The sequence below is a fragment of the Ambystoma mexicanum genome, chromosome 8, assembly GCF_040938575.1.
Source record: "Ambystoma mexicanum isolate Mex_15411 chromosome 8, UKY_AmexF1_1, whole genome shotgun sequence".
NCBI classification, from domain to species: Eukaryota; Metazoa; Chordata; class Amphibia; order Caudata; family Ambystomatidae; genus Ambystoma; species Ambystoma mexicanum.
Window position 1 is genome coordinate 23,495,536 of NC_090929.1, and position 12,492 is coordinate 23,508,027.

General features: G+C 50.3%; 1 protein-coding gene across 2 annotated transcripts in view; it reads right to left on the reverse strand.

Annotated features, from left to right (window-relative positions):
• DYNC2I2 (dynein 2 intermediate chain 2) overlaps positions 1-12,492 on the reverse strand; it is a 257,564-nt gene that overhangs the window by 11,262 nt on the left and 233,810 nt on the right. The window contains exons 6-8 of one of the 2 annotated variants that reach the window (XM_069609177.1): positions 5,431-5,598; positions 4,335-4,567; positions 1,950-2,107 (exon numbers count right to left, since the gene is read on the reverse strand). In XM_069609177.1, coding sequence (XP_069465278.1) covers positions 1,950-2,107; positions 4,335-4,567; positions 5,431-5,598 — 559 coding nt within the window. The remainder of the gene's footprint in view (positions 1-1,949; positions 2,108-4,334; positions 4,568-5,430; positions 5,599-12,492) is intronic. The other variant, XM_069609178.1, reaches the window with a different exon arrangement.

Below are 12,492 nucleotides of genomic sequence, written 5' to 3' on the forward strand. Positions count from 1 at the left end.
CCTGTTGATATTGTTAGCTCTCAGCGCGGCCTTTGATCTTTTAGACCACAAGATATTATTGAAGAGAGTGCTAGATATGGGCGGGCTCGCTGCCGAGATGATTAATTTGGTCAGATCCTTTCTGGAGGGTAGAATATCCAGGGTACACTGGGGAGACGCGTCCTTTATGTGTGGTGTCCCTCAGGGAGCATGTCTGTCGCCTTTGCTTTTTAATATTTATATAGCCCCTCTTTGTAAAGAATTGGAAAGGTTGGTCTTTTTCTTCACAAACTATGCTGACGACTTCCAGTTGTCAATGTAACTATCAGGAGACCTTCAGGAAGATCAATACCAATTAACTGAGGTTTACAGATTTATAAAAAACTGGATGACTACAAATTGGTTAAGCCTAAGCGCCAGTAAACAGAACTTATGATTTATGGGTCTAAGAAATCCAGAGAGACCTTAGCTCCTACCTTCTCCAGCTTCTTGGTTGAGGACAGCCTTATAGAAGTGGTTGGTAAGGTGAAGACCCTGGGTGCGTACCTGGAGGCCACCCTGGATGCAGGGGCTCAAGTGGATACCATCGAAAAGAACAACCAATATTACTTGCGAGTATTGAGACAGGTGGCTCCACTCATTTCTAAAAATAACCGAGCCAAACTAGTAAGGGCCGTTATTCTGCCACACCTGGATTATTGTAACGCCCTGCTGGGGGGTGCCAGTAAAGATATTCTCAGACTACAAAAAATCCAGAATGCATCCGTCCGTATAGTTTATGGCATGAAAAGATATGAACCAACCTCTCTTGCCAGAAAGGAGTTACGCTGGCTGCCTATATCAGCCAGGATGTCCTTCAAAACAATGATCCTGTGTCACAAATGCATCTATGGGACAGCTCCCTGCTACCTAAAGGACAAGATCACTATATATCAGCCCGCTAAAAACCTTCGATCCACCTCTGCCCAGCTCTTGCAGGTGGCAAGGACTAACAGAGCACGTGGAAATGGACACTCCTTCCCAGTGCTCGTGTCAAAGGCATGGAATAACCTTCCTCTGGCGCTCAGAGAAGCGACCAATCACTTGGCTTTTAGAAAGCTCTTGAAAATGATACTTTTCATCTAATCTTCGGTCATCCCCACTGTCCTCTTTTTGCTTGTGAGGGAGCGCCTAGATGCCTTAGGGCTTTGGCGCTATAGAAATGTTATAACATAACATAATATAATGGCCTGGCTGTGCATGTGCACCTAAAGGAGAAGCAATCACCTGTAGGGGAAAACATTGGATGTTTTGCCAATGTTATTTGTGTTTATAAAAGGAAGGTAAATTCAAAAGGTATCTGAAAGTTCTAGCCCACTTTCACTGAGTTACAATCTGTTTTGCTGATTTTTCCCCCCACTTTCATTTGTCCCAAAATTAACTATGGTAAATTATATATGGAGTAGTAAGGGTGGGTGTTGTGGGTCAACCCATGCATTTTTGCACCAAAAAAGTGGAAAAGTAGGTAAACAATTTGGTGAAAGTGTGGGTCGGTGAAAAATAGTCAGCAAACGTTTATAGAAGCTGTGAATGAATAGGCGGCAAAATACTGGAGATCCTACTTCATTTGGCCACATGGACTACATTCCTTGCATCCCAGCACAGGATTTCTGGAGCAGAATCTTCATCACATTGGGGTCGCTCCTCTGCTTGCTTTGTGGTTTATAACGGTTGATCCCATGCACAGAGCGCATTGTTTCCAGGCTGGGCACTTACTTGCCTGACCTGACAGGCCACTCCACAACTCGGCACAGAGAACATTGCAGATTATGGGCTTGCGCCTTCTCATCGTCTCTGGGCCTAGTAAGATCGTTGGTTTTTTTGTTCTCCCTTGCCTTGTCACGCTCTGAAACACCTGTGTACGAGCGCGATACAAATATAATATCAATATCAATATGGGCTCTACACCAGTCACAACTGAGCTCACCCACCTTCACCAGTAGCAGCTGCAAAGAGCAGAGGCCGCACCGGAGACCAACGCACGCCAAACAGATACTTGGACGACAGCTGGAGTGAGCGAAGCGGCTGGGCCTGCAGCATGGAGTAAACATTTGCATGGCCGTCTGTGCCAGCACTAAGAAACAGGTTCCTATGGAAAAGAGACAGGAACAGAAAACATCTCACATCCCTGAACAAATAAACATCCGCTTGTGGGCTGGACGCCTACCCCACGCACCCTGGGCTGGACGCCCACCCCACGCACCCTGGGCTGGACGCCCACCCCACGCACCCTGGGCTGGACGCCCACCCCACGCACCCTGGGCTGGACTCCCACCCCACGCACCCTGGGCTGGACTCCCACCCCACGCACCCTGGGCTGGACTCCCATCCCACGCACCCTGGGCTGGACTCCCATCCCACGCACCCTGGGCTGGAATCCCATCCCACGCACCCTGGGCTGGAATCCCACCCCACGCACCCTGGGCTGGACTTCCATCCCATGCACGCTGGGCTGGACTCCTATCCCACGCACGCTGGGCTGGACTCCTATCCCACGCACGCTGGGCTGGACTCCTATCCCATGCACACTGGGCTGGACTCCTATCCCATCGCATGCACCGTGGGCTGGACTCCTATCCCATGCACCCTGGGCTGGACTCCTATCCCATGCACCCTGGGCTGGACTCCTATCCCATTCACCCTGGGCTGGACTCCTATCCCATGCACCGTGGGCTGGACTCCTATCCCATGCACCCTGGGCTGGACTCCTATCCCATGCACCCTGGGCTGGACTCCTAGCCCATGCACCGTGGGCTGGACTCCTATCCCATGCACCCTGGGCTGGACTCCTATCCAATGCACTATCTGTGGTGGGCTTATTTCAACCTTGTATAGACAGACATCTCTAGGCATGGCTTTCAGTACATTGAGAATGAGAACTCAGCACTGCGGAAGGCCAGCTCATGAGAACAGGGGGTCTTTCTGAATCAAGGGAGGACAGGAAGGGCCTCACAGGAAAATAAAGTTGGCACCAGAGTGGAAGTTCTTAAACCAGCGAGTCTCTGCCTCCTTAAACACACCTAGAAGTAGGACCTTCTTTGGGGAGTTTAGTTTAGCCAAGCAATGAGTCAGTTGAGGGTGTATAGGCTTTTTTGGAGATGAAATAAGCAGAGGCAGTGTTGCTAACTGGGCTGGGGTCCTAGCCCCCTGAGAAGCCCAGACTGCCTTGTTCAATAGGAGTGGTAGCCAGGAAACCAGAGATTCTCTTGGGACTCCCTGAAATCATACATATAGTAACCAATGGCAAAAAGGGAAAATGTAAGATGCACAGGACGGACTCCGCTGCACAGGACGGACATTAGAAAAACACCTTCGGTCCCATTGAAGACCAGCTGGATTCAGTAGAATCGGGCTGGTAGAGTAGGAGTTGGTACCAACTTATGTCTGCAGTCTATTGGTGGAACAAGAGACCTGTGCTGCAATGCCAAGGACTTGCAACGACCCCCTTACTTATGAGATCTTCCAGTTGCAGCTTAGACTTCTAGAAGGATGCACTGGGACAATGCAGCGTGTCAGTGAAATAGAAAGGGAGCGAGGAGAGGGCAGAGTGTGGCAACAAAAGGGAGCATATGGTGACAGGAAAGAGCAGTGACAATAAGAGAGACCATAAAACAGCAAGCAAGGCGTAATAATAAAGGAGCAGAGTGGCAGTGAGACAGAGGGAGCCAAAGAGTTCAGAGACGGCAAGGGAGACACAGAGAGTGCCGAGCAAGCAAGGGAGAAGCAGAGCGTGCCGAGCGAGCAAGGGAGACGCAAAGCGCGCCGAGCAAGCAAGGGAGACGCAAAGCGCGCCGAGCAAGCAAGGGAGTAGCAGAGTGTGCCGAGCTAGCAAGGGAGACACAGAGCACGCCGAGCGAGCAAGGGAGACGCAGAGCGCGCCGATCGAGCAAGGGAGACACAGAGCGCGCTGAGCGAGCAAGGGGTACACAGAGCACGCTGCGCGAGCATAGGAGACGCTGAGCGCACCGAGCGAGCAAGGGAGACGCAGAGCGTGCCAAGCAAGCATGGGAGACGCAGAGCGCACCGAGCGAGCAAGGGAGACACAGAGCGTGCTGAGCAAGCAAAGGAGACACAGAGAGGGCCGAGCGAGCAATGGAGACACAGAGCCGAGAGGGCAAAGGAGACAGAGCGCCAAGAGAGCAAGGGAGACAGAGAGCGCTGAGAGAGTGAGGGAGACAAATAGCATGGCAGGAGATAAGCAGCGTGCCGGGAGACAAACAGCTCAACGGTATCTACAGCACTGCAATACACAATAGATGTGTGCCCATTACTCAAGCCATTCCAACTAATCATAGCCTCCTGTATCCATCACTCACCTGTGGAAAGGCGAGCAGTCGACAGAGTGCACAGGGCCACCATGGGGGGAAAAGGTGAACTGTGCCGGTGCTTTCAGCGGGATGGAGCAGGTGGTGCTAGTGAGAGCTGCTTTCTCCACCGTGGTAGAACATTTCAGTAGATACCCACCTTCCACCCCAACCACAAACAAGCTGGGGTCAAAGTGGGAGACTGACAAGGAGGTTACACCCACTGCTGTGTCCCCTCGACCGTGCTGGGGAAGAGAGAAGACAGTTAGGAAACTTGTATATAGCCATCAAACTGTACATCAATCATGTTTAAGACCAGTCGAAGTAATCAAAGGACGATCTTGCGCACCATGGTTGCGGCTTGCCAAAATCATTACCACTAGGAGTACAGTACTAGCTGTTTCAGGGTTCAAGGCCCTGGAACTTTCCATGTGGTCACAAGAGCTCACTTTGGCTGCTCCACAACAGACGACTACACTAAGGGCCTCATCACGAGACTGCCATTCTTTCATACAGAAATCCAAACCTTCACTGTTACTGCCACTCGGTCAGGCAGGACATCTGCCTGATTACAAGTGGTGGATTGGCAGCTTCAATTTCACATTCAAGGAGCCTAAAGCCTGCATACAAAACTGAGAATTTACCAAGAGCCGTAAATCGGCCATGGTGAATCCCTCCATTTTCTGGAGGTAAAGTGGAGGAGAAACATCCAGCCCAGTGATGCAGTATTTCACTCTACCTCCAAACTCAGAATCTGGGGTGCAGTACAATGGTGGTAAATATGGTACTGCCACTTACAACCATTTGTTACCTCCCCACAAGGCGTGTAATGCAGCCCTACGTCCCTTTCACGAACATCCTGCACTTGGTTTTGACATGTCCATCAACAGTGCTAGTAACTTGAGGTTCCTAGTGCCTACATTCCCTGGTTCCGCCATATTAATTGCACCAAGGGCTGCCATTCCTCCTACACTTACCAACTCAACTGTGAATTATTTCCAGGGGTCAACTGTTCTACAAACCTGCTCTGCCAGTCCCTCTGCCTGCTGTACAGTATGGTGTGGAGGGTTGCACAGAGCCATGCCATCACCTCGTTAGAACAGCTCACCTTCTTCACTTGTGTGTTGCGTGGCATTTGTTGACTAACCAGAGCAAACCCATCAGTCAGGCCAAGCCGTCCCTCTGCTTCCATCTGCCACATGAGAATCTTTCCATCCGTGGATACGCTTCGGACCTGAAAATGATGGCTCCGACCTCCGTTCTGCTGCCAGCCGACCTATCCAACAAAATCCCCAGAACAGGTGGGTAAAAAGAGAACTACGGAGAGTGCCTAAACTGGCACCATCTATTTTGTACATGCCAGTTTGCAGTGTAAGAGGGCAGTAGGAGAGAGGAAGAATGGAGAAGAGTATTTTTAATGCAAAGTAACAGAGTGTTGCCAAGTCCAACACCTGCCATTTCGGTAGCTTCCTGGCCTTCGATTCTATAAGAGAAAGGGGAGGCATTGGGAATAGTGCGGACAGAAACACACATTCTTTGTTCTTCAGAGATTGTAGGTGTGTTCAGGTAAAGAAGAACAAGTTACTTCTTACCTTGTAACGTTCTTTCGATGGGATGTTCCTCCGACGTATTCCTTATCTTAGATATCTCCTTCCAGCTCTGCTGGCCGCGGAACATTTTTTCTCTAGAGGGCGTTGCGCGTCGACGTCCGCCGAGTCGATGTCCCTCGACAGCCGCCGTATCGACGTCGACGTCATCCTGCCTATAAAGGCGATGCGCAGCGTCCGTTGCTCAGTTCCGTTTTGTAGCCCACAGTATTTCTGTCTGGACTAGACTAATCACCCTGAAGGAGCGTAAGCTGCAACAACAAGGGAAGTAGAACTGCGGGGATGGATGGGAGGGTCGATAAGGAATACGTCGGAGGAACATCCCATCGAAAGAACGTTACAAGGTAAGAAGTAACTTGTTCTTCGAAGGGATTGTGTCCTCCAACGTATTCCTTATCTTAGATAGGCTCCCATAGCAGTATTCTATTAATGGAGGTGGGAGTACTGACTTCACGCTGTCTTCTATTGATGAATAGAGTGCAATACAGCCCTTCCAAACCTAGTCTCTTGACTGGAGGAGGAATCCAAGTTGTAAAATCGTGTAAAGGTATGGACAGACGACCATGTGGCGGCCGCACAAATGTCTTTAACCGGCACACCTCTTTTGAGGGCCGATGAAGCTGCAATACCTCTGGTCGAATGAGCCCTAAGGTTTTGAGGGGGCTCTTTTCCTGCCAGTTTATAACATTCCAAAATGGCTAGAATGATCCATCTGGAAATGGTCTGCTTAGTTATTGGTAACCCTAGCTTGTGACCTGTGTAGCCTACAAACAACTGGTCTGCTTGTCTTATCCTGGCTAGTCTACAGATGTAAAAACTTAAAGCCCTTCTAGGGTCTAGCCTGTGTAACCTCTCTTCCTCTTTCCCCGGATGAGGAGGAGGATAGAAAGATGGTAGGGTAATCTTCTGAGTGATATGGAATTCAGAAACCACCTTTGGGAGGAAATTAGGCTTCACTTGCAGGACAACTTTGTCTTTGTGAAAGATTGTATGAGGGGGTTTACAAGAAAGAGCTTGTAATTCGCTCACCCTTCTAGCAGATGTAAGTGCTATTAATAAAACAGTTTTGAGGGTAAGAAATCTTAACGAACAAGAATGGAGTGGTTCGAAAGGTGTGCCCATCAGGAAATTTAGGACTAAGTTTAAATCCCATAGGGGAACCTGGAATGGTCTTGGGGGATAAACGTTGGTTAACCCCTTTAGAAACTGTATTACCAAGGGTAACTTGAAATAGGATGGTTCTTCCGCAGTGCGCTTAAAGATGGACAGAGCTGCGAGATAGCCCTTAATGGTGCCAACTTGAAGGCCTGAATTCGCCAAATAGAGTAGGAAGGACAAAACCATTGGTGTACCACATGAAAAGGGGTCGATATTCTGTTCTCTACACCAGCTGCAAAATCTGTTCCAACGGCAGCGGTATAAAGACTTTGTTGCTGGCCTCCTTGCCGAAAGCAACACCTCCATAACATCATCAGGGAGGTCCCAATCCTTGTACCTCAGCCTTTCAGAAGCCAAGGTTGAAGGTTGAGGGTTTTGATGTCTGGATGGAGAACCTGACCCCCCTTCTGTGAGAGTAGGTTCTCTCTGAGTGGAAGTCGAATTGGAGGGCAGATGGACAAGTCTAGAAGGTCCGGGTACCACGTTCTCCTGGCCCAATCCGGGGCAATTAGGATCATGGTTCTCCGGAATCTTCTCAACCTCCTGATCATTTGAGGAATGACAGGGACCGGTGGGAAGGCGTACAGAAGCGGAAACTCCCAGTCCACTATGAACGCGTCTCCCAGAGCTCCTCTCGGGGGAAATTCCCTTGAGCAGAACAGATCGCACTTCCTGTTGACACTGGTGGCGAACAGATCCACCTGAGGGGTTCCCCAAAGGGCAAAGATCTCTTGAAAGACTTCCTGAGCTAGTTCCCACTAGTGGGAGACTGTGCTCTGCCTGCTCAGAGCGTCCGCTGTCAAGTTCTTATCTCCGGCTAGGTGAACTGCTGATAGAGAGATTCCTTCTTGAATTGCCCAAAACCAGAGCTGCATTGCCTCTCTGCACAGTGGCAGTGATCCTACGCCTCCTCTTTTGTTGAGGTAGTGCATGGCCACTGTGTTGTCCGTCATTATCAGGACATTTTTCCCCTGTACAGATGGCAGAAAAGCCTTCAGCGCTAGTCTGATGGCCCTCAGCTCTAACAGGTTGATATGTACTCTGGACTCCGATGGAGACCAACGACCGCTGATAGTCAAGTCGTTGGCATGGGCTCCCCACCCCGTGAGTGAGGCATCCGTGACTACTGTTATCTCCGGCCAGCGTTGCCAAAACTGTTCTCCTTTCAGAATGTTCTCCTGACAGGCCCACCACTGAAGGTCTCGAGCCACCCTGTCGGGAACCTGAAGAAGATCTGTCATTCTCCCTGAGAATTGTGACCACTGAGTCCTCAGTGCCCACTGGAGGGATCTCATTCTCAGGCGAGCCTCTGGCACTAGGAAAATGCAGGTTGCCATGAGGCCTAGCAACCTCAAAAAGTCGAAGGCTGGGAGACGTTGGGCATCTTGGAACTTGGTAACCATCTGTAGAATATCTTGAGCCCTCACCTCTGGTGGCGAGGCTTTTCCCAGGGAAGTGTCCAGGATCGCTCCGATGAACTGGAGTCTCTGCAATGGTATCATTTGTGACTTCTTTAAATTGAGGGAGAAGCCCAGTCTGTGAAGGGAGTGGCAAACGTGATTTAGCTGGATCTGAGCTTGTTCTGAAGGTACAGCCCTGATCAGCCAATCGTCCAGGTAGGGGTAGACGTGAATCCCTTCCCTCCTTAGACTTGCTGCCACTACCGACATTAACTTGGTGAAGACCCTCCGGGCGGAGGTCAGCCCAAATGGCAGCACTCGAAATTGATAATGAGAGTTGCCAATTGCGAACCTCAGGTATTTCCTGTGTTTGAGATGGATAGGCACATGGAAATAATCGTCCTGAAGGTCCAGAGATACCAACCAGTCCTGGAACTGAAGGGCCTGAAGGGTCTGAGAAAGAGTTACCATCTTGAATTTGTCTTTCCTGAGGAATTTGTTCAACTCTCGCAAGTCCAAGATGGGTCTCAGTCCTCCGTCTTTCTTTGGAATGAGAAAGTAAGGGGAGTACCAGCCCTTGTTCCTCTCCGCTACAGGTACCGGTTCTATGGCACCTTTCTCTAGCAGGTCCAAAATTTCCTGCAAGAGGAGCGGATCTGGAGCTTTCTGAGAGCTGATCCCCGGTGGATGACTCTGAGGTATGCGTAGGAGAGGCAGGCAGTAACCTTGGGCAACTGTTTCCAATGCCCAAGCATCTGACGTGATAGCCTGCCATTCCGCCAGATGTTGAGTTAACCTGCCTCCTACAGGTGTCCTGTGAGGGAAGTCCTCAGAGTGGTTTTGGGGCGGCTGATGCAGATGCCGATGGTAAAGAGGCACCTGCTGTTGCTGCGGCTTTTGAATATCTACCCCGTCCACCTCGGGTAGTTCTTCTTTGTCCCCTTTGAGCCGGTCGTCCTCTACCTCTTCCGAATGCGGAGTAGAAGCGAAAGGACTTGCCCCTCGCAGAGGTTCCTGTAGGACGAAAAGGTGTCTGACGGATTGCAGCGCCTAGGGATTTTGCTGCTGCTTTTGATGTTTGCAGTTTCTCTAAACTGTCATCCGCCTTTTTCCCGAACAAAGAAGAGCCATCGAATGGCATGTTCAAGAGCCTGGCTTGCACATCTGGGGCAAAACCAGACTTTCTCAACCAAGCGAATCTCCTGGTTGTTGTACTTGCCATCATTGCTCTGCTGATACTGTCAGCCGAATCAATGCCCGTCTGGAGGGATTTGCACATAGCGTCTTTACCGTCCTGTATGATATTCAGGAACGCCTCCCTTTCTTCTCCCTCCGGGATGCAGTCAGCCGCTGTAGAAGCACACTCCCAAAGTGTATGGCTGAATCTAGCAAGGGTGCAAGTAGCATTAACAGATTTTAACGCCATGCTACATGCCGAAAAAACTTTCTTTGCCATAGCATCATATTTCTTATCGTCCCTGTCCTGTGGGACGGTAGGGTAAGCAGTCTTGACGTCAGTAGAAGATGCTGCCTGTACCACCAGACTTTCTGGGGATGGGTGTTTTGACAAAAACTCCGGGTCTGCAGAAGATACCCTGTATTTTGTAGACATTTTTTTATTTACTGCCGGGACGACATCTGGGGTTTCCCAGTTCGTCATAATCTTCCTTTGAAGAGCTTTATGAAAGGGCACTACAGGATCCTCCTGTGGACCTTTGTCAAGAATATCCGTAAGGTCATCTTTTTGGAACGACTTTGAAGGTGCAGACCACCCCATAAATTCTGTGATCCTGGCCATTAAGGCTCTATAGGGGGTTTTAGCATGCTCCCCCGGGTCTGGCCTAGCAAACTCCACCTCAGGGGAAGTGTCTAACCCACTTGCCTCATGTAAGGAATCATGAAGATCCTTTAACCTGCGTTCTTCAGAGGATAACTGCTCTCTAACTGGGGTTGCAGGTCCCTGCAACTCAAATGTGTCTTCCTGTTCAGATAGTTCACCCTCTTCCATAATTGAGGACATAGTTCTCAATTGTTCTGAACTCATAAAGGGTGTAAACCCCATCTCCAAGGCAGAGGGTGCCAAACTTGTCATAATCGGCCTCGAAAACGTCGATGTCGTTGACGCTGACATCGAAGGCTTCGGGCGTGGCGTCGAAAACAAAGGTGGAGGCCTCGATGACCTCGACAGAATTGGGATTCTGCTCAAGGAAGTCGACAACCTCGACGCCATCGAGGACCTGGGGATAGCCACAGGGTGCGTCGTAACCGTGACTTTTCTTGGCATCGACGCTGGTGTCAAAGATGGCGTCGAGTCGACAGACCCGTGTGTCGAAGGTCCCTTCGACAACGGCGTCGAAGACGCCGACCTCGGCGTCGACGGAACCTTCGTCGATGGCGTCGACGGAACCTTCGAAGAAGGTTTTGAGGTCATAGCCTTACTCGAGGGTTCGAGACGCGCTCGAGAAGCTTCCTTCGCCGGGTACTGCGACTCGCGGCGTTTTTGACCTTCAGGTCTTTCGACCAGAGCATCGCTCTCGGCAGTCTTCGAGGGGGTCGAGGCCGCTTTCTCGAAGACGCACATCATATTTTTGCGGAATTCCTCCCATTCAGCCCGGGTACTATGTTTCGTGGGGCAAGGGATTCTCTTTGGAGAAACAGAGGAAGAGGAGGACGGAGAAGGGGATCTTCGACGTCTCCTCTTCGAGTGCTTCGATCTCGAGGAGTGATGGGACCCACTTCGAGACCTGGAGCGCGAATGGTGACGAGGAGACGAATGTCTCGACTTCGTCGAGGAAGAAGAAGCTTTAAAAGTCTTACCTTTCTCCAGCTTCCCCCTACGCTCCTTCAGGGCCTTAGCTGTCATGGACATACAGTCCTCGCACTCCGAACAATGGTGTTCAGCTCCCAAACACCACAGACAAACTCTGTGGGGGTCAGTCAGCGACATCTTTTTCCCACAATCTCGGCATTTTTTGAAGCCGGACTGAGGAGTTGTCGGTTCCGACGAGGAAGCCATCAAGTACGGATCGAATATCTCGAGGTAAATAGGATTAACTTGACAAAACTGAGCAACGGTATTTCGAGGCACTGAGTAAGCGCGGAAAAACGGAACTGAGAAACAGACACTGCGCGCGGCCTTTATAGGCAGGATGACGTCGACGTCGATATGGCGGCTGTCGAGGGACATCGACTCGGCGGACGTCGACGCGCAGCGCACTCTAGAGAAAAATATTTCCGAGGCCAGCAGAGCTGGAAGGAGATATCTAAGATAAGGAATACGTCGGAGGACACAATCCCTTCGAAAGTGGGGTTTAGAGGTAGTAGTATTCTGCTTGAGTGCTTCCCAACAAGTACCATCCCACCTGGAGGGGGGGGGGGACCATGGCTGGACTAATGAAGAGGTGGAGGATGGGGAGTATAGTATTGAGGGAGGGAAATGTTATTTGGGACGGCTTCTGCGAGTGTACTTGCTGTTTGGTGTGTGTAGATTATGGTAGAAAGATGGAGGAGTTGGTTAATGAAGGGCTTGGATTATTGGGGCCCATGTCCAGGGCTACTTGCTCGCATGTATGTGCCACGAGAGAGCAGTATCAAAGGTATTCTCTTTGCAGTAATCTACAATCACTTGTACCAAAGTGGGCTTCTCTAGTTACATGCCTTCTGGGTAACATTGGTTCTGATTGATATGAGTTCTCCTCTGCAGATTCCTTACCTTTGAAATCCCAAGCCTACGGGCTGGTACCTTGGAAATATTTACATCTTGCTTGCACAGCACTGGGTGGTACCAGCAAATCCACAGCAACGCAAGGAAAAGACTCCACTTGAACTCAGCGTGCAGGGCAGAGTGGCACTGATAGCCTTGGACTCAACAGTTGCCCAGATAATTCCCGACCAGGTAGTGTGAGCATTATGAGGCGACAGGGGAGGAGCGCAGGCAGAGAAGTAATCTGCAGACGCGACATTGTATTAATCAGAGCCAAGATTACCAATAATGTACGTTAATGG